The 27,606-nt window shown below is 37.3% G+C and overlaps 2 protein-coding genes and 1 long non-coding RNA gene across 11 annotated transcripts in view; 2 read left to right on the plus strand and 1 right to left on the minus strand.

Annotated features, from left to right (window-relative positions):
• The window catches only part of LOC111447838 (probable serine/threonine-protein kinase At5g41260), a 5,767-nt gene extending 4,241 nt beyond the window's left edge, over positions 1-1,526 (plus strand). For 2 of the 5 annotated variants that reach the window (XM_023087192.1, XM_023087193.1), the window contains exons 9-11: positions 170-322; positions 532-645; positions 833-1,075. In XM_023087192.1, coding sequence (XP_022942960.1) covers positions 170-322; positions 532-645; positions 833-1,075 — 510 coding nt within the window. Of the gene's footprint in view, positions 1-169; positions 323-531; positions 646-832 lie in introns of all 5 variants that reach the window. The other 3 variants (XR_002711329.1, XR_002711328.1, XM_023087191.1) reach the window with 3 other exon arrangements.
• A 501-nt stretch (positions 1,527-2,027) lies between these two features.
• On the minus strand, positions 2,028-3,841 carry LOC111447923 (5-amino-6-(5-phospho-D-ribitylamino)uracil phosphatase, chloroplastic-like). The gene is made up of 2 exons (XM_023087319.1): positions 3,305-3,841; positions 2,028-3,270 (listed from the first exon to the last, which is right to left on the minus strand). The coding sequence occupies exon 2, from the start codon at positions 3,159-3,161 to the stop codon at positions 2,028-2,030; it is 1,134 nt and encodes a 377-aa protein (XP_022943087.1). The 5' UTR covers positions 3,162-3,270; positions 3,305-3,841.
• A 487-nt stretch (positions 3,842-4,328) lies between these two features.
• Positions 4,329-27,496, plus strand: LOC111447919. Of its 5 annotated transcripts, XR_002711343.1 has the most exons (6): positions 4,329-4,641; positions 4,977-5,102; positions 5,772-5,849; positions 5,944-6,033; positions 24,488-27,037; positions 27,090-27,496. It is a non-coding gene; the product is annotated as an uncharacterized LOC111447919 (long non-coding RNA). The 5 variants fall into 5 exon arrangements; XR_002711344.1 differs by lacking the exons at positions 24,488-27,037; positions 27,090-27,496 and adding an exon at positions 6,096-7,500 and having other exon boundaries at positions 4,381-4,641; positions 5,944-6,063; XR_002711342.1 differs by lacking the exons at positions 24,488-27,037; positions 27,090-27,496 and adding an exon at positions 23,546-23,730 and having other exon boundaries at positions 4,386-4,641; positions 5,772-5,867.
• The last annotated feature ends 110 nt before the right edge of the window (positions 27,497-27,606 follow it).

The raw sequence follows: 27,606 nt of genomic DNA on the forward strand, positions 1-27,606 counted from the left end.
TTTTTTTTTTTTTTTTTTTTTGCCATTTCAGTAGGTAAATTTTATGAATTTTATTTTTTGTGCCACGATTGCAATAGAAACATCTTTGTATGACTCAAATTCATAGGTTTCAACCTGTTGCTAGTTAATAGACGCCCTCCATTGTCGGTTTCATATCTTTGTTCTGCAGGCTCCCTCTCATGTATTGTTGGGCGTACCACACGATGCTTCAGATTTACCTCTTACTCCACTTGGTGAAGCTTGCTTAAGAATGGATTTGACTGTCATTCATGAGATTTTGGAAAGGATTAATTACAAGGACGACGAGGGTTCAGCAACTGAGGTTCGTTATTGCATATTGTATTTAAGGACTAATGTTCACTCAAATTGTTATTTTATTGTTTTTAATAAACTTTCCACTTTCGTCTGCCTACACGACTCTCTCACGTTACAAAGCTACAAACTTTAATATCGTTACTCGTGGCAATTAGAGGTACTAGTCTGCTGAGTCTTAGGTTCTTGCTGCTAATTTTGATGGATTCTGTCATGCAGCTTTCTTTCCAGATGTGGACCAACCAGATGCAGGAAACATTGAGCTCAAAGAAAAATGGAGATCTTGCTTTTCGGCATAAGGATTTTAGAACTGCAATCGACTGCTATACGCAGGTTCGACATATGTTGTTTCTGTTTAAAACTTCTCGCTTAACATCACCGCTTTAAAACTTTACTGTTTGTGGCTTCATTTTCGTTGGGGTGCTCGAAAAATGAAGAACAACGGAGAACAAAGAGTTAAAGGAAATTCTGATTTGGAAGCCATAGCACATCTAGATAACATCTGTTTGGTGTATTGCAGTTCATTGATGCTGGAGCTGTGCTTTCCCCAACAATGTTTGCACGTCGTAGTTTGTCTTATCTCGCATGTGAGATGCCACAAGAAGCTCTAAACGATGCAATGCAAGCTCAAGTGATATCACCTGTCTGGCATATTGCATCTTATTTGCAAGCTGCCGCACTTTTTGCACTAGGTAGCGACAATGAAGCCCAAGCAGCCCTCAAAGAAGGATTTGCACTTGAGACCAAAACAACTGCCAAATAAGTAAATGATGACCTACTTATGTCTAAATTAATAGTATTGCAGAAGTTGAACTCACAGGCATGTCATAATTGATCAAACTTATCCATTTGTCCTCAAATCCATCCATAATGCTTCGCTGCAACTTTACAAGGTCTTTTCTTGCAGCCCTTGCTGGTGGATTCACTTTATTGATGTGGTTGTGGCTCGAAATGACTGGCTCGTGGTTTCATCAGTTTTCCTGATACATTGGCAGAAAAAACAAACTAGACTTGTTCTGCAAAGTAGTCAACTGTTTAAATTATATGGGAAGGGGAGGATTGGTAGTATGCTTGTAATTTCTGTATAGTACTATTAGCTTTTGTCATATTTCTGTTAGGCTATTGTGTTATGTTTGTTTCTGCTGATAAATGGGCAAATATCTTTTGTTAACACTATACATTCAATCATTCAATGCTCTTCTAAATGTTGTTTATAATCAAATTCGTCCTGCAAAACTCTTGGTAACATAGAGATTTCAGTGAAGAATGGAGGGGAAGAAGGAAAACAATCGAAAGAATGTAGAACAATATCGTTCATTCATATCATGCTTAATGGCGATCTACTTTGATGTTGCTATGATACTTTTTATGAAGAAGTAACATGCTTAATGGCATATGAAAATCTCTCTCTACTAGATACGTTTTAAAAACCTTAGGGGAAGCCTGACAAGGAAAATTCAAAGAGAACCATATGTGCGAGTGGTAAGTTTGAGCCACTACGGAAAAGTTCGAACTCCACTTTGTATGATCTAAAGCAGAAAGGAAACGACGAACTTCCAGACAGAAATATAAAAATACATGCATATAGCATTAAGTTGGTCCAATGCAGACCACTTCTGTTCATTTTTTGTCAATATTTCCCACCCTTTTATACACAGATGACTAACTATTAACGTTAAGAATCATAACAATAAATTCTGTACATTTAGATTTGGTCACCAGAAAATATCATCAACTGCTGTCTTCGTTGATGGAGACTGTTCATCTTCCTCCAACTCCATCTCCAACTCTGGCTCTCCAGAACCAAATTCAGAGGGTTCGATATCAGCGAGATTCTTCAAATCGACGACTGTGAGCTCATTAAGATGCCTCACCACCAAGTCTGCAGCCCCGAGTTCATAAACAGGATGCTTGCTTGCAACTGCCACACACTTCATCCGAGCATCATGAGCAGCCTCAACAGTTTGGTTTGAGTTCCCAAACACAATGCATCTCTCAGGAATGAAGTTCAAGAGCTGTGCTGCATAAATGAACATTTCTGGATCAGGCTTTCCCCTGTGAACATCTTCTGCAGTTATAATCACATTGAAATCGCCATCCATGCCTATCGTTCCCATGGCCGACTCCAGAGCTTCTCTAGGACGAGTCGAAACCAGTGCCATGGGAATTTTATAATGCATCAACACATTCACAAACTCTTTTGACCCTGCTCTTAGTCTGTAAACTCCCCCTTGCAATGCCTGATAGATTTCCTCCTTTCTAGCAGCCATTCTTCTCAGCTGGGCAGGATCTCTTGACCAGCAGAGAACTTCAGAAATGGCCTGTTCATTCTTCATCCCCTCTATTCTTCTAAGAAGGAAGGCCGGGGGAGGGGATTTTCCTTCTTCCTGAGAAAGAGCTAACCAGGCCTGCTTCTCAATTTCAGGGTTGTCCTCAATCAACACACCCTCCCACTCAAATATGGCACCCAACCAACCACAGCCCATTCTCTCTTGTCTAAGCAATGGATTATGTAATGAAGGATTATCTGCTTTGTTTTCTGGAGGCCATAAACCTGGCTTTCGATCAAAGCCAGCATCAATATCATAATTCCAATCCTTTGGGATTTTGTCCTCTCTAAATGAATATGCCTCTTTTGTCACCTCCAATGATGAGGTCTTAATTGACAAAAGTGCAAATCGATTCACTTTATATCCAGAAACTGAGGAGGACGAAATAAGCCTCTTACCAACAAATTTTGACGTTGGAAACCAGCTATTCTTCCTCCTGTAGGATGTGTCCTTAACATAAGTTCCCCCACATAACAGCTGATGACCAAAAAGCGAAGCTGCTGCAATCGACTGAACCATCCTAACTAGTTGACTGTGCTGATCCAACGACAGTTTTGTACTTCAGGCTCTGAAATTACAGCCAAACTAGACAAATTTACACTTAAAAGGAACAGGAACCAACCCACCTGAGTTCCTGTGAATCAATTTCAACTTATCCAAGAAGCAACTTCAATTGAACTATTCAACTTTCAGATAGAAAGAAACCACAGATCCCAAAGTGTCCTTTTAGACAGAAAGGGAAAAGAAGAACCTCTCCAAACACAAAATTCAACGCCCTTCCGTCAAAGAACCGCCACAAACATTCCCACTATGGGCAAAACCAGAGCAGAATCCACAAAATCCACTATTCCAAAACGCCAAAAAGGGAACAGAGGCATGCGAAACAAGTAAAAAGAGTAGATGGGTATCGACCAAATCCAAAATAAAACGCAACCCTCTAATACAAATCAACCAAACATCACTCCCAACCGAAACCCAACTAGGAAAAAAAAAAAAGTTCAAAATAAGAAATAAGATTGGAAAGAAGAAGAAGTGATTACCAAGCAGAATCAGGAATTTGGATTGGATTGGGAATGGATTGATGATAAGGAGAAAAGGGTTGCTACTGAATAAGGGTTATATTCGAGAACACGAAAAGAAAGAATCTCCCATTCCTCTCTCTCTTATCAGGGGAAGGGATTTTAGTTACTGGAAGAAGAAGAAAGGAGTTTTGTGGTTTATATTCGTGCGGAGACTGGTCGCGCACAACGACCAGGGCAACCGGCTGGAAGGCCGCGTGTCGGTCACCGTCTCGTTTCTTCTCGGTTCCTCTTCGCTCCTTCTTCCTTTTGCATTTACCCCCTCGCAGTTGCCTCGTTATTACGTTTCTGCCACTCTTTGATTGATGACCCTTTGGTAATTAGTTCGGAAATTGCCTGTCATTCTCAGGAATAAGAGATATTAAAGGGTATAATCAAATTACAAATCTTTTTTTTTTTTTTTAAATTTTTATTTTTATGAAAGCTTAATAAAAAAAAAAAAAGAAATATATGGTTAACAAAATCTAAAAAATCCCTAGAACTGCGGAAGAAATAAAATCAAGTAATCAATTAGTTGAATCAAAAAAGGAAAAGAAGAAAACATCAATTTAATGTACATAGCCGTTCGTATCGTTGACGGTTTTCGACGGACGAAGTCAAACGGTCTTCATAGCCGTTATAGCCATCGCTTAGTCGGACGCCACCTGTCTCGCCCACCGCGGATTTTACACGGCTTATATATTTCTCCCCCACTCACACTCTCTTCTTCAGCACATTCTCACACTAGAATCAGAGCGCTCCCATCAACGGCCTCTTTCCCTCTTGAGCGTTCGTTGCCGAAATCGAACTCTCGACCATTACCAGGCGATCGGAGGAAGATGGCCTCTTTCCTCTTGAGCGTTCGTTGCCGAAATCGAACGCTCGACCATTACCAGGGAGAGCAGAATCGAAAGAAGTTTCTCGCCTCCTCAAACATAGAGGTAATGTCACTTCATTTAGTTTATGGGTAGTTTGGTCTTGGCTATTCTGTTCTGGGTTTGAAATTTTAAGGGTACAGCCGGCTATTCCGATTTTGGGGTTCACTGGAGAACTCAGAGGTTAATCAAAGGATTGTATCTTTCCTTTTTTTCTTTTGCATGTTATCGACACCTTTTGTATTTTTCGTGGTTTCGATTACGGAGGATTAGGGCGTTTTTAGTAGGTTCATTGCTTCCATGGCAACCTGATTATTATATTGGACTCTTCGTTTCACACCCCGTCATCTTCTATCTCTTCTCGGGGGACAAACCTGATATTCAATTTCATGTGTTGGCAGATGAGAGGAGCTCGTATGTCACTCAGACTGGTTCCGACAACAGAGAGGGGAAGCACAAAGCAATTACTCTTGAAGCAGTTGGTCCTCTCACTGCCGGTGGGGTTTTCGCATCTGCTAGGAATACTGGTATGATTTCAAGTTTTTGAATATTCTGATCATCTCACTGAGGTCTGTGAAGTTGAATTTAAGTTTTTGGGGGGTCTTTTAAGATTTTTTTTTTTTTTTTTTTTTTTTTTAAATTTTATAATTATTATTTGTAGCTTCATCTTCTTTTAGATGTTACTCTGTTTTTCGGCACACGGATTATGTCAGCATTTAACTTAAGTTCTGTGAAGATGTTGTAGTTTTCAGTATTTGCATACTTGTCTTTCAATGTTAGTATGCCCACATTTCTTACAGTAGTATTCTATTTTCTGAACCCTCACAGCTTTGCATTTAGATTCATTTAAAAGGTCATTTACCAAGGAAGATGTTATACCTATATATTTAGGGTCTTCTCTTTTAAACAACGTGGACTATGATCACATTCATAATATTTGAGCGCATGTTGAAGGATTTACAGCTTTTTTCCGGTTATTTGCATATGATTTCAACATAAATGAAGTGTTTTACTTAAATTTCTTCCCTAATTAGTCACAAGGCCCTAATAGTTGAGTTGAGTGACTACTTCAAAGCTAGCTAATACATTTAGACCGAGGCTGAGATTATCTTGTTGTTATATGCATTTGTGCACACACTTACATTATGGAAAAGATACCTTTTGACATTTTCTCTACCTTACATTTTCTTTTAAAGGTAGAAGAAAGAATTTGGTCGGTCGAAGAGGTAAAATGCGGGTTCTAAGGAAGAATTTGGTCTGCTGAAGAGGAAAAGGTAGAGTCTAAAAAAGAAGTAAAGCTAGCTGCGGTTGCTTAAGAAGTTTTCTTTAAGATATGATTTTGAACAGTAACTATGTTGAAAATTTCAGATGGAAATGGAGGACATGGAGGGAGATAATAAAGTTGAGGGTATTCTACAAGGAATCAAACTCCGGTTGCTACTTTCAATGCTCCATCAGGTAAGAAGTTTTATATTTGGCAATGTTGTGGTTCTAATAAGGTTAGGTTCTAATAAGGTTAGGTTCTAATAAGGTTAGGTTCCTATGTTTAGTTTTTATTATATCTTTATTTTTCTTTTTGATGTTTCTTGTGCTATACGGATATCATGTTTTTGTTTTATGAGTGTTTTTGGTAGCTAGGGAGATTTTTTTTTTTCTCTAAAAAGAAAAGTAAAGCTTTCCTTGAGATCAAATTAAAGAATATAAGAGGAACACTAGAAAACCATCCCAAGAGGAGTTCAATTGACCTAATAAGATGCTCCAATCAAACAAAATAAGACTTGAAGGGCCAGTACGAAAAATTGGACACACCCTCCCATATAAAGGTATGATCTAATAAGGCTACACCTCACCCAAGGTCTTCCAATCCAAAAAAATTCTATTATTTCTTTCAACCTAAAAATCCCATAAAATTCTGTAAAATAAGCTTCTCCAGCATGGAACTCTACAACCTCTAGGTTGGGCAAAGACCATAGGAGAGATGAACTAGATCCTCGGTCATTCCTTACACAAAAGATACAACAATAGGCCCTAATCTATAGGGGTGAATTGAGCAACTAAGTAAGGAGGCTTATTTTAGGGCAAGTAAGAAAAAGGGATTGTAAAATTTTGTAAATTGGATGAATCATTAAGATGTTGGGATGAAGGCATTCCTTAGGAACAAGAAGGACTAAAGGGTGCAAGGATGATTTATAAGGACAGGCTTGGGAAGGACAAACGTGTAAAAAGACCCTCAAGGAACTTGGAAGGACATAATTGAGAGCAAGTAGTACAATAAGTTACAACCCTCCAGGAATATCAAGACTCCTTGTTGGATACAAGGAAGGCAATACCCCATCAGCTCAAAGAAGGTAACAAAAGGAACAAATGCCGGAAGACTTGTAATCTCAACAAAGTCAAAAGGAACAAATGCCGGAAAAAGTACCTGGCCTTAAGACATAAGGACTAAAGTATGCAAGGACGATTATAGTAAGGACAAGCTAGAGAAGGACAAACCCATAAAAGAACCTCGAGAAACTTTGAAGGACATAACTAAGAATAAGAAGTACAAGAAGAAACAAGAGGAACCTCTAAGTTACAACCCTTAAGAATAAGGTTGATCATTGTCTAAAAGCCAAAGACAAAATAACAAGGATTACCAATGAAGACTTGTAATTTCAACTAAGGATGTTGAGAAGATAGTTAAAAGAAACAAATGCCGAAAAAGTCTATGGTCGCCTCAAGACATAAGGACTAGGGATGCAAGGGCGATTATAAGGACAACCTTGGGAAGGACAAACCCATAAAAAAAGAACTTGGAAGGACAAATTGAGAACAAGTAGTACAATATGGAACAAGAGGAACCTCTAAGTTACAACCCTTAAGGAATAAGGTTGATTATGTCAAGGATTGTTGGGTATAAGGAAGTCAATACGCCTTTAGGTCAAAGATATACAATCTCAACAAAGGATGTTGAGAAGATAGTCAAAAGGAACAAATGCCTGAAAGAGTCCATGACATCAAAACATTAGTTTAGGATTAAAGGATGCATGGATGATTATAAGGACAAGTCGGAGAAGGACAACTCGTAAAAACACCCTCAAGGAACTTGGAAGGACATGACTAAAAATAAGTTGTACAACAAGGAACAAGAGGAACCTCTAAGATACACAACCCTTCAAGAAGAGAGTACACCCTAAGGATATAAGAGAGTACAAGGAATAAGGTTGATTATGGGGCTAGACTTGTTGGGTATAAAGAATAGAGTACACCCTAAGGATATAAGGTAATTTAAAGTTAACCAAGGAAGACTTGTAATCTCAACAAAGGAGGTTAAGAAACAGTCAAAAGAGAACAAATGTTGGAAAAAGTCCATGGCCTCAAGACATAAGTTAAAGACTTAAGGATGCAAGGACGATTATAAGGACAAGCTTGAGAAGGACAAACCCGTAAAAAGGCCCTCAAGGAACTTGGAAGGACATAATTGAGAACAAGTAGTACAATATGGAAAAAGAGGAACCTCCTCTAAGTTACAACCCTTAAGGAATAAGATGGATTATGTCAAGGCTTGTGTTGGGTAAAAGGAAGGCAAAATGTCCTCAGTTCAAAGTTCAAAGTTAATAAGGTAAAAAAAAGACGTTGAGAAGCTGGCCTTGTTAATAAGGTAAAAAAAGACGTTGAGAAGCTGGCCAAAAGGAACAAATACTGAAAAAAGTACATGGCCTTAAGACTTGTAAAGGAGTAAAGGATGCAAGGACAATTATAATAAGAGCAAGCTAGTGAAGAACAAACCAATAAAAAGACCTTAACGTAACTTTGAAGGACATAACTAAGAGCAAGAAGTACAAGAAGAGGAACCTTTGGTAACAACCCTTCAAGAATAACGTTGATTATGTCGAGGCTCCGTTCGTATAAGGAAGAAAGTACACCCTAAACCCTAAGATATAAGGTAACTTAAGGTTAACCAAGGATATAACTAAGAGCAAAGAGTACAAGAAGGACCAAGAGGAACCTCTAAGACACAACCTTAATGGAATAAGGTGGATTTCAAGGCTTGTTTGGTATAAGGAAGAAAGTACACCCTAAGCCAAAGATTTAAGGTAACTTAAGGTTAACCAAGAGCATAGAGTACAAGAAGGAATTGTTCCTCTAAGACACAACCTTGATGGAATAAGGTTGATTACTTCAAGGCTCCTTTAAGTATAAGGAAGGCTATGCGCCCTATGCTCTAAGATATAAGGACTAATGGACACAAGAATGATTATAAGGAAAAACCGGAGAAGGACAAACTCGTAAAAAGATCAGGAACTTGAAATGACAAAATTGAGAACAAGTAGGTACAATATGGAACAATAGGAACCTTTAAGTTACACAAACCTTAAGGAATAAGGTTGATTATGTCAAGGATTGTTGGGTATAAGGTTGATTATGTCAAGGATTGTTGGGTATAAGGAAGATAATACGCCCTAAGGTCAAAGATGGTAACACAAGTATTAACAAATAAGACTTAAAATCTCAACAAAGGATGTTTATAAGCTAGTCAAAAGGAACAAAGGTCGGAAAAAGTCCATGGCCTCAAGACATAAGTTTAGGACTACAGGATGCATGGATGATTACAAAGACAAGTTGGAGAAGGACAAACCCATAACAAAAACCCTCAAAGAACTTGGAAGGATAAAATTGAGAACAAGTAGTACAATATGGAACAAGTGGAACCTCTAAGTTACACAACCCTTAAGGAATAAGGTGGATTATGTCCAGGATTGTTTGGGTATAAGGAAGGCAATAAAGGTCAAAGATATAAGGTAACACAAGGAAGACTTACGATCTCAACAAAGGATGTTGATAGGATAGTCAAAAGGAACCTATGCCGGATAATTAGACATAAGTTTAGGACAAAAGGATGCATGGATAATTAGAAGGACAAGTTGGAGAAGGACAAACCCATAAAAAAATCCTCCAAGGAAGGACAAAATTGAGAACGAGTAGTGCAATATGGAACAAGAGGAACCTCCAAGTTACACAACACTTAAGGAATTAGGTTGATTATGTCAAGGATGGTTGGAAATAAGGAAGACAATATGCCCTAAGGTCAAAGATATAAGGTAACACAAGGATTACCAAGAAAGACTTTCAATCTCAACCAAGGATGTTCATAAGATTGTCCAAAGGAACAAAGTCTGGAAAAAGTCTATGGCCTCAAAACATAAGTTTAGGACTAAAGGTTGCATGGATAATCGATTACAAGGACAAGTTGGAGAAGGACAAATCGATAAAAAAAAAAACCCTCAAAGAACTTGGAAGGATAAGATTACAAAGAAAAGTTGGAGAAGGACAAATCCATAAAAAAAAAACCCGGAAAGAACTTGGAAGGATAAAATTGAGAACAAGTAGTAAAGTAGTACAATATGGAACAAGAGGAACCTCTAAGTTACACAACCCTTAAGGAAGGCAATACGCCCGAAGGTCAAAGATATAAGGAAAAAGTCTTAAAATCTCAACAAAGGAGGTCAAAGATATAAGGATTATCAAGATATAAGGATTATCAAGAAAGACTTAAAATCTCAACAAAGGAGGTTGATAAGATAGTCAAAAGGAACAAATGCCGGAAAAAGTCCATATGGCCTCAAGACATAAGTTTAAGACTAAAGGATGCATGGATACTAGTACAAGGATAAGTCCAAGGATGACAAAACTCATAAAAGAACCCTCAAAGAAATTGGAAGGACAAAATTGGGAACAAGTAGTACAATATAGAACAGAGGAACCTCTAAGTTACACAACCCTTAAGGAATAAGGTTGATTATGTCAAGGATGGTTGGGTATAAGGAACCCTTAAGGAATAAGGTTGATTATGTCAAGGATGGTTGGGTATAAGGAAGGCAATACGGCCTAAGGAGCACAATGATTTCTAAGAAAGACTTACAATCTCAACAAAGGAGGTTGATAAGATAGTCAAAAGGAACAAAGGTCGGAAAAAGTCCATGGCCTGAAGACAAAAGTTTAGGACTAAAGGATGCATGGATAATCGATTACAAGGACAAGTCGGAAAAGGACGAACCCATGAAATAAACTCCCAAAGAACTAGGAAGAACATAATTGAGAACAAGTAGTACAATATGGAACAAAGAGGAACCTCTAAGTTACACAACCCTTAAGGAATAAGGTTGATTATGTCAAGGATTGTTGGATATAAGGAAGGCAATACGCCCTAAGGTAAAAGATATAAGGTTGCAAAGATTACCAAGAAAGACTTTCAATCTCAACAAAGGATGTTGATATGATAGTCAAAAGGAACAATTGTCGGAAAAAGTCCATATGACCTCAAGACATAAGTTTAGGGTTAAAGGAATGCATGGATGAGTATAAGGACAAGTCCGAGAAGGACAAACCCATAAAAAAATCCTCAAAGAACTTGTAAGGACAAAATTGAGAACAACGAGTAGTATAATATGGAACAAGAGAAACCTCTAAGTTACCCAACCCTTTAAGGAATAAAGGTGGATTATGTCAAGGATTGTTGGGTATAAGGAAGGAAATACGGCCTAAGGACAAAGATATAAGGTAACCCAATGATTTCAAAGGAAAACTTACTCAACAAAGGATGTTGATAAAGATAGTCAAAAGGAACAAAGGTCGGAAAAAGTCCATGGCCTCAAGACAAAAGTTTAGGACCAAAGGATGCATGGCTAATCGATTACAAGGACAAGTCGGAGAAGGACAAACCCATGAAAAAAACTCTCAAAGAACTTGGAAGGACATAATTGAGAACAAGGAGTACAATATGGAACAAAGAGGAACCTCTAAGTTACACAACCCTTAAGGAATAAGGTTGATTATGTCAAGGATTGTTGGATATAAGGAAGGCAATACGCCCTAAGGTAAAAGATATAAGGTTGCAAAGATTACCAAGAAAGACTTTCAATCTCAACAAAGGATGTTGATATGATAGTCAAAAGGAACAATTGTCGGAAAAAGTCCATATGACCTCAAGACATAAGTTTAGGGTTAAAGGAATGCATGGATGAGTATAAGGACAAGTCCGAGAAGGACAAACCCATAAAAAAATCCTCAAAGAACTTGTAAGGACAAAATTGAGAACAACGAGTAGTATAATATGGAACAAGAGAAACCTCTAAGTTACCCAACCCTTTAAGGAATAAAGGTGGATTATGTCAAGGATTGTTGGGTATAAGGAAGGAAATACGGCCTAAGGACAAAGATATAAGGTAACCCAATGATTTCAAAGGAAAACTTACTCAACAAAGGATGTTGATAAAGATAGTCAAAAGGAACAAAGGTCGGAAAAAGTCCATGGCCTCAAGACAAAAGTTTAGGACCAAAGGATGCATGGCTAATCGATTACAAGGACAAGTCGGAGAAGGACAAACCCATGAAAAAAACTCTCAAAGAACTTGGAAGGACATAATTGAGAACAAGGAGTACAATATGGAACAAAGAGGAACCTCTAAGTTACACAACCCTTAAGGAATAAGGTTGATTATGTCAAGGATTGTTGGATATAACGAAGGCAATACGCCCTAAGGTCAAAGATATAAGGTAACACATTATGTCAAGGATTGTTGGATATAACGAAGGCAATACGCCCTAAGGTCAAAGATATAAGGTAACACAAGGATTATCAAGAAAGACTTTCAATCTCAACAAAGGATGTTGATATGATAGTCAAAAGGAACAATTGTTGGAAAAAGTCCATATGGCCTCAAGACATAAGTTTAGGACTAAAGGATGTATGGATGAGTATAACGACAAGTCCGAGAAGGACAAACCCATAAAAAAATCCTCAAGAACTTGGAAGGACAAAATTGAGAACGAGTAGTACAATATGGAACAAGAGAAACCTCGAAGTTGCACAACCTTTAAGGAATAAGGTGGATTATGTCAAGAATTGTTGGGTATTAGGAAGGCAATACGGCCTAAGGGCAAAGATATAAAGTAACACAATGATTTCTAAGGAAGACTTACAATCTCAACAAAGGATGTTGATAAGATAGTCAAAAGGAACAAAGGTCGGAAAAAGTCCATGGCCTCAAGACAAAAGTTTAGGACTAAATGATGCATGAATAATAGATTACAAGGACAAGTCGTAAAAGGACAAACCCATGAAAAAAATTCTCAAAGAACTTGGAAGGACATAATTGAGAACAAGTAGTACAACATGGAACAAAGAGGAACCTAGTTACACAATCCTTAAGGAATAAGGTTGATTATGTCAAGGATTGTTGGATATAACGAATATAACGAAGGCAATACGCCTTAAGGTCAAAGATATAAGGTAACACAAGGATTAACAAGAAAGACTTCCAATCTCAACAAAGGATGTTGTATGTTAGTCAAAAGGAACAATTGTCGGAAAAAGACCGTATGGCCTCAAGACATAAGTTTTGGATTAAAGGATTAACAAGAAAGACTTCCAATCTCAACAAAGGATGTTGTATGTTAGTCAAAAGGAACAATTGTCGGAAAAAGACCGTATGGCCTCAAGACATAAGTTTTGGACTAAAGGATGCATGGATGAGTATAAGGACAAGTCCGAGAAGGACAAACCCATAAAAAAATCCTCAAGAACTTGAAAGGACAAAATTGAGAACGAGTAGTACAATATGGAACAAGAGGAACCTCCAAGTTACACAACCTTTAAGGAATAAAGGTGGATTATGTCAAGGATTGTTGGGTATATAAGGAAGGAAATACGGCCTAAGGACAAAGATATAAGGTAACCCAATGATTTCGGAAAAAGGATGTTGATAAAATAGTCAAAAGGAACAAAGGTCGGAAAAAGTCCATGGCCTCAAGATAAAAGTTTAGGACTAATAAATGATGCATGAATAATAGATTACAAGGACAAGTCGGAAAAGGACAAACCCATGAAAAAAATTCTCAAAGAACATGGAAGGACATAATTGAGAACAAGTAGTACAAAATGGAACAAAGAGGAACCTTTAAGTTACACAACCCTTAAGGAATAAGGTGGATTATGTCGATGATTGTTGGATATAAAGAAGGCCATACGCCCTAAGGTCAAAGATATAAGGTAACACAAGGATTACCAAGAAAGACTTTCAATCTCAACAAAGGATGTTGATATGATAGTCAAAAGGAACAATATTCGGAAAAAGTCCATATGGCCTCAAGAAATAAGTTTAGGACTAAAGGAATAAGGTGGATTATGTTACACAACCCTTAAGGAATAAGGTGGATTATGTCGATGATTGTTGGATATAAAGAAGGCCATACGCCCTAAGGTCAAAGATATAAGGTAACACAAGGATTACCAAGAAAGACTTTCAATCTCAACAAAGGATGTTGATATGATAGTCAAAAGGAACAATATTCGGAAAAAGTCCATATGGCCTCAAGAAATAAGTTTAGGACTAAAGGATGCATGGATGAGTATAAGGACAAGTCCGAGAAGGACAAACCCATAAAAAAATCCTCAAGAACTTGGAAGGACAAAATTGAGAACGAGTAGTACAATATGGAACAAGAGAAACCTCTAAGTTGCACAACCCTTACAGAATAAGGTGGATTATGTTACACAACCCTTAAGGAATAAGGTGGATTATGTCGATGATTGTTGGATATAAAGAAGGCCATACGCCCTAAGGTCAAAGATATAAGGTAACACAAGGATTACCAAGAAAGACTTTCAATCTCAACAAAGGATGTTGATATGATAGTCAAAAGGAACAATATTCGGAAAAAGTCCATATGGCCTCAAGAAATAAGTTTAGGACTAAAGGATGCATGGATGAGTATAAGGACAAGTCCGAGAAGGACAAACCCATAAAAAAATCCTCAAGAACTTGGAAGGACAAAATTGAGAACGAGTAGTACAATATGGAACAAGAGAAACCTCTAAGTTGCACAACCCTTGAAGGACAAAATTGAGAACGAGTAGTACAATATGGAACAAGAGAAACCTCTAAGTTGCACAACCCTTACAGAATAAGGTGAATTATGTCAAGGATTGTTGGGTATAAGGATGGCCATACGGCCTAAGGACAAAGATATAAGGTAACACAATGATTTCTAAGGGAGACTTACCATCTCAACAAAGGATGTTGATAAGATAGTCAAAAAGAACAAAGGTCGGAAAAAGTCCATGGCCTCAAGACAAAAGTTTAGGACGAAAGGATGCATGGATAATTGATTACAAGGACAAGTCGGAGAAGGACAAACCCATGAAAAAAACTCTCAAAGAACTTGGAAGGACATAATTGAGTACAAGTAGTACAATATGGAACAAAGAGGAACCTCTAAGTTATACAACCCTTAAGGAATAGGGTTAATTATGTCAAGGATTGTTGGATATAACGAAGGCAATACGCCCTAAGGTCAAAGATATAAGGTAACACAAGGATTACCAAGAAAGACTTTCAATCTCAACGAAGGATGTTGATATGATAGTCAAAAGGAACAATATTCGGAAAAAATCCATATGGCCTCAAGACATAAGTTTAGGACTATAGGATGCATGGATGAGTATAAGGACAAGTTCGAGAAGGACAAACCCATAAAAAAATCCTCAAGAACTTGGAAGGACAAAATTGAGAACGAGTAGTACAATATGGAACAAGAGAAACCTCTAAGTTGCACAACCCTTGAGGAATAAGGTGGATTATGTTAAGGATTGTTGGGTATAAGGAAGGCAATACGGCCTAAGGACAAAGATATAAGGTAACGCAATGATTTCTAAGGGAGACTTACCATCTCAACAAAGGATGTTGATGAGATAGTAAAAAAGAACAAAGGTCGGAAAAGTGCATGGTTAATTATGTCAAGGATTGTTGGATATAACGAAGGCAATATGCCCTAAGGTCAAAGATAATAAGGTAACACAAGGATTACCAAGAAAGACTTCCAATCTCAACAAAGGATGTTGATATGATGGTCAAATGGAACAATATTCGGAAAAAGTCCATATGGCCTCAAGACATAAGTTTAGACTAAAGGATGCATGGATGATAAGTATAAGGACAAGTCCGAGAAGGACAAACCCATAAAAAAATCCTCAAAGAACTCAAGGACAAAATTGAGAACGAGTAGTACAATATGAAACAAGAGAAACCTCTAAGTTACACAACCCTTAAGGAATAAGGTGGGTTATGTCAAGGATTGTTGGGTATAAGGAAGGCAATACGACCTAAGGACAAAGATATAAGGTAACACAATGATTTCGAAAGAAGACTTGCAATCTCAACAAAGGATGTTGATAAGATACTCAAAATGAACAAAGGTCGGAAAAAGTCCATGGCCTCAAGACAAAAGTTAGGACTAAATGATGCATGGATAATCGATTTCAAGGACAAGTCGGAAAAGAACAAACCCATGAAAAAAATTCTCAAAGAACTTGGAAGGACATAATTGAGAACAAGTAGTACAATATGGAACAAAGAGGAAGCTCTAAGTTACACAACCCTTAAGGAAGAAGGTTGAAGTCAAGGATCGTTGGATATAAAGAAGGCAATACGCTCTAAGGTCAAAGATATAATGTAACACAAGGATTACCAAGAAAGACTTTCAATCTCAACAAAGGATGTTGATATGATAGTCAAAAGGAACAATATTCGGAAAAAGTCCATATGGTCTCAAGATATAAGTTTAGGACTAAAGGATGCATGGATGAGTATAAGGACAAGTCCGAGAAGGACAAACCCATAAAAAAATCCTTAAAGAACTTGAAGGACAAAATTGAGAACGAGTAGTACAATATGGAACAAGAGAAACCTCTGAGTTACACAATCCTTAATTGATAAGGTGGATTAAGTCAAGGATTGTTGGGTATAAGGAAGGCAATACGGCCTAAGGACAAAGATATAAGGTAACACAAAGATTTCGAAGGAAGACTTACAATCTCTACAAAGGATGTTGATCAGATAGCCAAAAGGAACAAAGGTCGGAAAAGTCCATGACCTCAAGACAAAAGTTTAGGATTACAAGGACAAGTCGGAGAAGGACAAACCCATGAAAAAAACTCTCAAAGAACTTGGAAGGACATAATTGAGAACAAGTAGTACAATATGGAACCAAGAGGAACCTCTAAGTTACACAACCTTTAAGGAATGAGGTTGAATATGTCAAGGATTGTTGGACATAACTAAGGCAATACGCCCTATGGTCAAAGATATAAGGTAACAGAAGGATAACAAAAAAAAGACTTTCAATCTCAACAATGGATGTTTTTATGATGGTCAAATGGAACAATATTCGGTAAAAGTCCTTATGGCCTCAAGACATAAGTTTAGGACTAAAGGATGCATGGATGAGTATAAGGACAAGTCCGAGAAGGATAAACCCATAAAAAAATCTTCAAAGAACTTGAAAGGACAAAACTGAGAACGAGTAGTTCAATATGGAACAAGAGAAACCTCTAAGTTACACAACCCTTAAGGAATAAGGTGGATTATGTCAAAGATTTGTTGGGTATAAGGAAGGCTAGGCCTAAGGACAAAGATATAAGGTAACATAAAGATTTCGAAGGAAGACTTACAATCTCTACAAAGGATATTGATCAGATAGCCAAAAGGAACAAAGGTCGGAAAAAGTCCATGGCCTCAAGACAAAAGTTTAGGTATAAGGAAGGCAATACGGCCTAAGGACAAAGATATAAGGTAACATAAAGATTTCGAAGGAAGACTTCCAATCTCTACAAAGGATGTTGATCAGATAGCCAATAGGAACCAAGGTCGGAAAAAGTCCATGGCCTCAAGACAAAAGTTTAGGACTAAAGGATGCATGGATAATCGATTACAAGGACCAGTCGGAGAAGGACAAACCCATGAAAAAAACTCTCAAAGAACTTGGAAGGACATAATTGAGAACAAGTAGTACAATATGGAACAAAGAGGAACATCTAAGTTACAAACCTTTTCAAGGATTGTTGGACATAACTAAGGCAATACGCCCTATGGTCAAAGATATAAGGTAACAAAAGGATAACAAAGAAAGACTTTCAATCTCAACAAAGGATGTTAATATGATGGTCAAATGGAACAATATTCGGAAAAAGTCCTTATGGCCTCAAGACATAAGTTTAGGACTAAAGAATGCTGGATGAGTATAAGGACAAGTCCGAGAAGGACAAACCCATAAAAAAATCTTCAAAGAACTTGAAAGGACAAAATTGAGAACGAGTAGTTCAATATGGAACAAGAGAAACCTCTAAGTTGCACAAGCCTTAAGGAACATGGTGGATCATGTTAAGGATTGTTGGGTATAAGGAAGGCAATACGGCCTAAGGGCAAAGATATAAGGTAACACAATGATTTCTAAGGAAGACTTACAATCTCAACAAAGGATGTTGATAAGATAGTCAAAAGTAACAAAGGTCGGAAAAAGTCCATGGCCTCAAGACAAAAGTTTAGGACTAAATGATGCATAAATAATAGATTACAAGGACAAGTCGGAAATGGACAAACCCATAAAAAAAATTCTCAAAGAACTTGGAAGGAGATAATTGAGAACAAGTAGTACAATATGGAACAAAGAGGAACCTCTAAGTTACACAACCCTTAAGGAATAAGGTTGATTATGTCAAGGATTGTTGGATATAACAAAGGCAATACGCCCTAAGGTCAAAGATATAAGGTAACACAAGGATTACCAAGAAAGACTTTCAATCTCAACGAAGGATGTTGATATGATAGTCAAAAGGAACAATATTCGGAAAAAGTCCATATGGCCTCAAGACATAAGTTTACGACTAAAGGATGCATGGATACATAAGGACAAGTCCGAGAAGGACAAACCCCTAAAAAAATCCTTAAAGAACTTGATACGATAGAATTGAGAACGAGTAGTACAATATGGAACAAGAGAAACCTCTAAGTTACACAACCCTTAAGGAATAAGGTGGATTATGTCAAGGATTGTTGGGTATAAGGAGGAAGGTAATACGGCTTAAGGATAAAGATATGAGGTAACCCAATGATTTCGAAGGAAAACTTACCATCTCAACAAAGGATGTTGATAAGATAGTCAAAAGGAACAAAGGTCGGAAAAAGTCCATGGCCTCAAGACAAAAGTTTAGGACTAAATGATGCTTGGATAATCGATTACAAGGACAAGTCGGAGAAGGACAAACCCATGAAAAAATCTCTCAAAGAACTTGGAAGGACAGAATTGAGAACATGTAGTACAATATGGAACAAAGAGGAACCTCTAAGTTACACAACCCTTAAGGAATAAGGTTGATTTTGTCAAGGATTGTTGGATATAAAGAAGGCAATATGCCCTAAGGTCAAAGATATAAGGTAATGCAAGGATTACCAAGAAAGACTTTAATCTCAACAAAGGATGTTGATATGATAGTCAAAAGGAACAATTGTCGAAAAAAGTCCATATGGCCTCAAGACATAAGTTTAGGACTAAAGGATGCATGGACGTATAACGACAAGTCTGAGAAGGACAATCCCATAAAAAAATCCTCAAGAACTTCGAAGGACAAAATTGAGAACGAAGTAGTACAATATAGAACAAGAGAAACCTCTAAGTTGCACAACCCTTAAGGAATAAGGTGGATTATGTCAAGGATTGTGTTGGGTATAAGGAAGGCAATATGGCCTAAGGGCAAAGATATAAGGTAACACAATGATTTCTAAGGAAGACTTACAATCTCAACAAAGGATGTTGATAAGATAGTCAAAAGTAACAAAGGTCGGAAAAAGTCTATGGCCTCAAGACAAAAGTTCAGGACTAAAGGATGCATGGATGAGTATAAGGACAAGTCGGAGAAGGACAAACCCATGAAAAAAACTCTCAAAGAACTTGGAAGGACATAATTGAGAACATGTAGTACAATATGGAACAAAGAAGAACCTCTAAGTTACACAACCCTTAAGGAATAAGGTTGATTTTGTCGAGGGATGATATAAAGAAGGCAATATGCCCTAAGGTCAAAGATATAAGGTAACACAAGGATTACCAAGAAAGACTTTAATCTCCACAAAGGATGTTGATATGATAGTCAAAAGGAACAATTGTCGAAAAAAGTCCATATGGCCTCAAGACATAAGTTTAGGACTAAAGGATGCATGGACGTATAACGACAAGTCTGAGAAGGACAATCCCATAAAAAAATCCTCAAGAACTTCGAAGGACAAAATTGAGAACGAAGTAGTACAATATAGAACAAGAGAAACCTCTAAGTTGCACAACCCTTAAGGAATAAGGTGGATTATGTCAAGGATTGTGTTGGGTATAAGGAAGGCAATATGGCCTAAGGGCAAAGATATAAGGTAACACAATGATTTCTAAGGAAGACTTACAATCTCAACAAAGGATGTTGATAAGATAGTCAAAAGTAACAAAGGTCGGAAAAAGTCTATGGCCTCAAGACAAAAGTTCAGGACTAAAGGATGCATGGATGAGTATAAGGACAAGTCGGAGAAGGACAAACCCATGAAAAAAACTCTCAAAGAACTTGGAAGGACATAATTGAGAACATGTAGTACAATATGGAACAAAGAAGAACCTCTAAGTTACACAACCCTTAAGGAATAAGGTTGATTTTGTCGAGGGATGATATAAAGAAGGCAATATGCCCTAAGGTCAAAGATATAAGGTAACACAAGGATTACCAAGAAAGACTTTAATCTCCACAAAGGATGTTGATATGATAGTCAAAAGGAACAATTGTCGAAAAAAGTCCATATGGCCTCAAGACATAAGTTTAGTAGTACTTAAGGATGCATGGATGAGTATAAGGACAAGTCCGAGAAGGACAACAAGACATAAGTTTAGTAGTACTTAAGGATGCATGGATGAGTATAAGGACAAGTCCGAGAAGGACAAACCCATGAAAAAAACTCTCAAAGAACTTGGAAGGACATAGTTGAGAACATGTAGTATAATATGGAACAAAGAGGAACCTCTAAGTTACACAACTCTTAAGGAATAAGGTTGATTTTGTCGAGGATTGTTGGATATAAAGAAGGCAATATGCCCTAAGGTCAAAGATATAAGGTAACACAAGGATTACCAAGAAAGACCTTCAATCTCAACAAAGGATGTTGATATGATAGTCAAAAGGAACAATTGTTGGAAAAAGTCCATGGCCTCAAGACAAAAGTTTAGGGACTAAATGATGCATGGATATTCGATTACAAGGACAAGTCGGAGATGTACAAACCCATGAAAAAAAACTCTCAAAGAACTTAGAAGGACAAAATTGAGAACGGGTAGTACAATATGGAACAAGAGAAACCTCTAAGTTACAGAACCCCTTAAGGAATAAGGTGGATTATGTCAAGGATTGTTGGTCATAAGGAAGGCAATACGCCCTAATGTCAAAGATATGGGAACAAAAGGATTATCAAGAAAGACTTTCAATCTCAACAAAGGATGTTGATAAGATAGTCCAATGGAACAAAGTCTGGAAAAAGTCCGTGGCCCCGTGACATAAGTTTAGGACCAAAGGATGCATGGATAATCGATTACAAGGACAAGTCGGAGAAGATCAAATCCATAAAAAAAAAAACCCTCAAAGATCTTGGAAGGATTAAATTGAGAACAAGTAGTACAATAATGAATAAGAGGAACCTCTAAGTTAGGAACCTCTAAGTTACACAACCCTTGAGGAATTAGGTTGATTTTGTGAAGGGATGGTTGGATATAAGGAAGACAATACGCCCGTAGGTCAAAGATATAAGGTAACATAAGGATGATCAAGAAAGACTTTCAATCTCAACAAAGGATGTTGATAAGATAGTCTAAAGGAACAAATGCCGGAAAAAGTCCATCTGGCCTCATGACATAAGTTTAGGACTAAAGGATACATGAATGAGTATAAGGATAAGTCCGAGGGGGAGAAAACCCATAAAAGAATCCTCAAAGAACTTTGAAGGACAAAATTGAGAACAAGTAGTACAATATGGAACAAGAGGAACCTTTAAATTCCACAACACTTCAGGAATAAGGTTGATTATATCAAGGATTGTTGGATATAGCGAAGGCAATACGCCCTAAGGTCAAAGATATAAGGTAACACAAGGATTACCAAAATAGACTTTCAATCTCAACCAAAGATGTTGATCGAATAAAGTCTGGAAAAAGTCCATGGCCTCAAGACATAAGTTTAGGACTAAGTTTAGGACTGAAGGATGTATGGATAATCGATTACATGGACAAGTCAGAGAAGGACAAATCCATAAAAAAAAAACCCTCAAAGAACTTGAAAGAACAAAATTGAGAACAAGTAGTACAATATGGAACAAAGAGGAACCTCTAAGTTATACAACCCTTTAAGGAATAAGGATGATTATGTCGAAGATTGTTGGATATAATGAAAACCTCTAAGTTATACAACCCTTAAGGAATAAGGTTGATTATGTCGAGAATTGTTGGATATAATGAAAGCAATATGCGTTAAGGTCAAAGATATAAAGGTAACACAAGGATTACCTAGAAAAGACTTTCAATCTCAACAAAGGATGTTGATATGATAGTTAAAAGAACAATGGTTGGAATAGAAATGGAGAAAGAAATTCAAGGTGCTCAAGAAATGGAAAATTCAAGGTGCTCAAGAAAGGTAACACAAGGATTACCAAAATAGACTTTCAATCTCAACCAAAGATGTTGATCGAATAAAGTCTGGAAAAAGTCCATGGCCTCAAGACATAAGTTTAGGACTAAGTTTAGGACTGAAGGATGTATGGATAATCGATTACATGGACAAGTCAGAGAAGGACAAATCCATAAAAAAAAAACCCTCAAAGAACTTGAAAGAACAAAATTGAGAACAAGTAGTACAATATGGAACAAAGAGGAACCTCTAAGTTATACAACCCTTTAAGGAATAAGGATGATTATGTCGAAGATTGTTGGATATAATGAAAACCTCTAAGTTATACAACCCTTAAGGAATAAGGTTGATTATGTCGAGAATTGTTGGATATAATGAAAGCAATATGCGTTAAGGTCAAAGATATAAAGGTAACACAAGGATTACCTAGAAAAGACTTTCAATCTCAACAAAGGATGTTGATATGATAGTTAAAAGAACAATGGTTGGAATAGAAATGGAGAAAGAAATTCAAGGTGCTCAAGAAATGGAAAATTCAAGGTGCTCAAGAAAGGTAACACAAGGATTACCAAAATAGACTTTCAATCTCAACCAAAGATGTTGATCGAATAAAGTCTGGAAAAAGTCCATGGCCTCAAGACATAAGTTTAGGACTAAGTTTAGGACTGAAGGATGTATGGATAATCGATTACATGGACAAGTCAGAGAAGGACAAATCCATAAAAAAAAAACCCTCAAAGAACTTGAAAGAACAAAATTGAGAACAAGTAGTACAATATGGAACAAAGAGGAACCTCTAAGTTATACAACCCTTTAAGGAATAAGGATGATTATGTCGAAGATTGTTGGATATAATGAAAACCTCTAAGTTATACAACCCTTAAGGAATAAGGTTGATTATGTCGAGAATTGTTGGATATAATGAAAGCAATATGCGTTAAGGTCAAAGATATAAAGGTAACACAAGGATTACCTAGAAAAGACTTTCAATCTCAACAAAGGATGTTGATATGATAGTTAAAAGAACAATGGTTGGAATAGAAATGGAGAAAGAAATTCAAGGTGCTCAAGAAATGGAAAATGGCAAAAAAAAAAAAAAAAAAAAAGAGGGTACTCTCTTTGAATGGTTGGGTTTCCTAGAAAAATTGAATGATTATATCGATACGGACTTGATTTATTAAAAGAGGATGACTCCCTTCTTGGGATTGGCTTAGAGATTTCACTAAGAAAGATCACATCGCTGTCGTCCTGATTCAGGCTATTGGTGTGAGAGCAAAGTTGGAGGCATTGGACATGAAGTTTGGGTAAACTAATGTGATTACACTTAATAATGCTATGACCAGTAATAACTAAAGTTTGTTTTTGGGGCAATGAGGACATTACCAAGCTTATTTGATATACTAATCTAAGTTGCTTATTTGATGATTGCTTTATCATGTGAAATTTTAGGTGCAGAACTCTCTTTGCTTATGGACAATCAAAGCTTTCCAAAGAGCTTGCCAGGTGATTTGGAGGGTGAATAATCAAGAGAAACTTTGCTTACTATCCATATATTTGAACACAACAATATTCCTCGTGTATTTAGGCCTTTTCTGCATGATACAACCTTTATATTAACATCCTTTTCTTATTGATTTCCAAAGTTATCTTATCAAGTCAAATTTGATATACAACTATCGTTTCTCTACTTTTTTCTTTTTCATGAGAATTAACAGCCAACGCCATTCATCCTGGAGCAATTGTTACCGATCTACTATGTTTTGTAATATCCCGATTTGTACCAAAAGAATTAAAAAAAAAAGGTCAGTGACGTCAGCATAGGACATTAACATGATATCAGCAGGTCAGCATGATGTCAACGTGACAGTACGGTCAACGGTCAGTTTTTTTAACATCCTCTTTTTATAGTTTTAAACTTCCCAGAGTTCGTTTTTTGACTTAAGTTAAGAAATTGGAGGAACTTTAGGAACTCACATAGGGTCTAGATACAAGCGGTCAGAGTACCTATTTGGAGTATGGCTTAACTCATACACACGAGACTTACCCGAGGGCCTGTTACAAGGACAGCTTGACTCATGCGCAATTAGTGTAAGGTTGATGGTAGACTTTGGAAAACAAAAACATAGAGCTAAGCATATATGAAAAACTGTACATTATGGCCATGAGGGCATTAAGTATAAACCCTAAAGTAGGAGTCTGTAAGTTTTAGGGTACGTATGAGCCTTATACGACTAGCACAAACTACATGTCATGGCATTGGCTAATGTTATAGTAAGTATCTAAGCACATAGCTTAAGAAACCGCCACAAAGGCGAAGTCTGACAAGAGCATACAAGTGGTTGCTTGCTGAGTATTTTTTATACTCTTTTCCGTTATTCTTTGTTTTTATAGACAGAGCTTAGACCATTCTTGATGGCGGGAGCGTGCAGAGCTATGCAGTTGCAAGAGGCATCCCTATGTCAAGTCTTTTCCTTTTATGTTGTTCTTAATATTATTTTAATGTTATTTATCTCGAAACTCGTGTTATTTTGTTAATTGCTTTTGATGTTGACGCCGTAGAATATTTTGTACTTTAAATTAATATTATGTCAGTTTTAAATGCATGTTTGATTTTTCTCCTCGTGTTTCTCTGTTGTACAAAATTGAAAATTTTTACCACCCTTTTTACCCTTTAGTCCACATGGCGATCTGTGATTCGAGGTATCGGAAAGAAGGTCGTTACAGATTGGTATCAGAGCCCTAACATTAGGTCATGTAGACAATTTTCCCTTGAAAGAGAGTCGTTTGGGTCTTTTGTAGCTTGGCTCGTAAGTAGCAAACACGATAACTCCAATTGAATTGCATGCATATGCTGAATACATTTATGAATTTGAATAAGTTAAGCTTTGGGTTAGAATACCTAGTAACCAAACTCTATGAGGAGGTAGGCCCTTATTGGGTTCGATCTCATTCGTGACTCCTAGTAAGGAAAGACACGCCAAGGACAAGAGTTCAAGTGAGTAGATTCTCCAACTGCTGTCATGGTAAGGATACCATGACGCTACGACCCCTGACCCTGGCACTGTGGCAAAACAGAGTAACAAAAACAATGGGGACGACGTTAGAATGTCCTAAGGGTCAAGATATTTGAGAGGCTTTTGCAAGCATGACCCATCGACACTTGATGGAAAGAACGTAACCCCAGCTCATCGGGTAAGAGAAGAATCAGAATACCACAAGCGGGTGATGCCATTGCTCGAGGCAAGAGCAGGTGAGACAAATGTTAGGCTAGAGAGGACTATTTCTAAGGAGAGCTTTGGGATTAGGATTGCCTAAAGGTGAAAAGTCCCAATAACCTAAAAATAGCTAGGAGAATCGTAGTAGGTTGTATAGCTTGAGGTGATCCAAGTCTTGAGGAGCACGAGTGGTCTCCACCACGTCTATCATAGAGGCCGAGATTACCCTGCCTGAAGTACCATGGCGAAGGTCGTGCTAGAGGACAAGGAGGACGATGAGTACAAGATGGTGAGAGAACAACCATAAAGTAGTGTACCCAAGGTTGGGGGTAGGTATGGATGGTCAGATTTGCCACTCGTGGTATAACTAGCTAGTAGACGCTCCCTGATGTGTCTCGAGGAGAACAAGATGGTAGTGGGAGACCAGATTGTAACGCCTGAAAGAGGGGTTATACGAAGCTAGAAGATTCTTATACAATACTCGATGGAGGTATTATACAGGAGAAGACTAAGAGGGGTACTATGAGATGGTACAATCGTGAGCACACAAGTTTTAATGTATTGAATGAGGGAATTCTGCTCGAGGACTCAGTGACAACCTGGCCCACATTATCAATCTAGCCTGGAATGACACCCCGTCTAGAATGGCAATGAGTAAGGAGATGGTTGCATGCCACTAGGAGTAGTCGATAACACTAAAAGTGTCCCACTAAGAGGAGAATTATGCCCGACAAGATGTAGGATGCCATGGATGGCAGCATTGCCTTGAAAATGAAAAGTTAAACTCAGTCCTGGTTAAACTCATTTGATAGGCACGACACAAGAAGTTGTTATCTATGCCCTTGTAATGAGAGAAGAGATTAAACCTAACCACAGGTTCATGGGTTTGGGTCAATCTTCGTGCTTGGCATGGGAATATAGAGGCAAAAGTGATGTGTACGACAATAAATATAGTACCATGGACAAACGGTTGAGCTTGGTACTAAAGATTGAGGGTAAGACATATAAATGAACGGCTTCACCACCTGATGTGGTGTGACATGTCGACATGTGAATATGGAATTGGATAGGCAACGAACTCCTGGTGATCAAATTGAGCTGTGCGGTCGTGGGAGGGACCCCTAGATTGAGTCTTTTCCTTTTATTTTGCTTTTAATATTATTTACCTTGAAACTTAAGCTATATTATAACTACTTTTGATGTTGACTCCACGAAATATGTCAGTTTAAAGGCATGTTTTATTTTTCTCCTTGCGTTTCTTTGTTTTACAAAATTGAAAAAAATTTCCATCCTTTTTACCTTTCATTGTGTCCACGTGATGATCTATGATTCGAAACATCAAAAAGCAGGTTACAGTTTCCATTGTCTCATCAATGGTAGCTTTCTCGTTCGGTAACATGTATAAGGAAAACCTTTATATTTCGCATCTACTTGGTGAAAAAAATTTGAAGGGTCATATGATCTACTTAGAGAAGGACTATCTTCAATCACTTGAAAAGCTTTGCTGTTTCATTCCTTCTACATCCTTTATGCAGGCATATTTAGTTTGAGGATGTGATTTCTGAACAAATATAAACATCTACCTACCCATCTTATTAATTATGCATTCACATGTTTCTTTACTTTTTCCATTTTCCTGCTTATATTATCACGCTCATGAGTTTACTATCTCTGTGTATATCGACTTATTCAGTAGGTATTTTAGTTCTTGATTTCACCCAATTTTGTTGAGGACTATTTACTTAGTCTCTTTCAGGTGGGTTTTTATGTGCATAAAGTTTGATCATGTAGGGAGCGGCAACTCAGTGTTATGTGGCGTTGAACCCCCAAGTAAAAGGGGTAAGTGGAGAGTATTTTGTTGATAATAATATTGCCGGCCCAACCAATCATGCCAAGAATATGTAGTTGGCCAAGAAACTGTGGGATTTCAGCGTGGAACCAACCAGTCCAAAATAATTTGAATCTAATAGAAGCCTTTTGTTACTCTTAGCTTCTCATCTCAGACTTTATGTTATTGATATATGGACTGTTAAATGGTGGAAGTAGATGTATCATTATTTTTAGTTTCAAGTGCCCCTTTGAGCCTATACAAACAATTACTGAGCACAAGTTTGTTATACTGTGTAACAAATACAATAGTGTTTTTGTAGATTTCAGTCCAAAAGTGTGACAAAAGTATTTTAAACACCTATTCTGGATAAATAATTCACAACCAGCTCATGTAAAAGCTTTAGAAGATAATTATGAATATAGTTACTTTTTTCTTTTTCATTTTCTTATAAATAAACTCCAGCA

This window comes from Cucurbita moschata, unplaced genomic scaffold (assembly GCF_002738365.1).
Source record: "Cucurbita moschata cultivar Rifu unplaced genomic scaffold, Cmos_1.0 Cmo_Scf00009, whole genome shotgun sequence".
Classification (NCBI taxonomy): domain Eukaryota; kingdom Viridiplantae; phylum Streptophyta; class Magnoliopsida; order Cucurbitales; family Cucurbitaceae; genus Cucurbita; species Cucurbita moschata.

Excerpts from the sequence above, each read along its gene's own strand:
- LOC111447923 (XM_023087319.1), bottom strand. The coding sequence starts at position 3,161 with ATGGTTCAGTCGATTGCAGCAGCTTCGCTTTTTGGTCATCAGCTGTTA.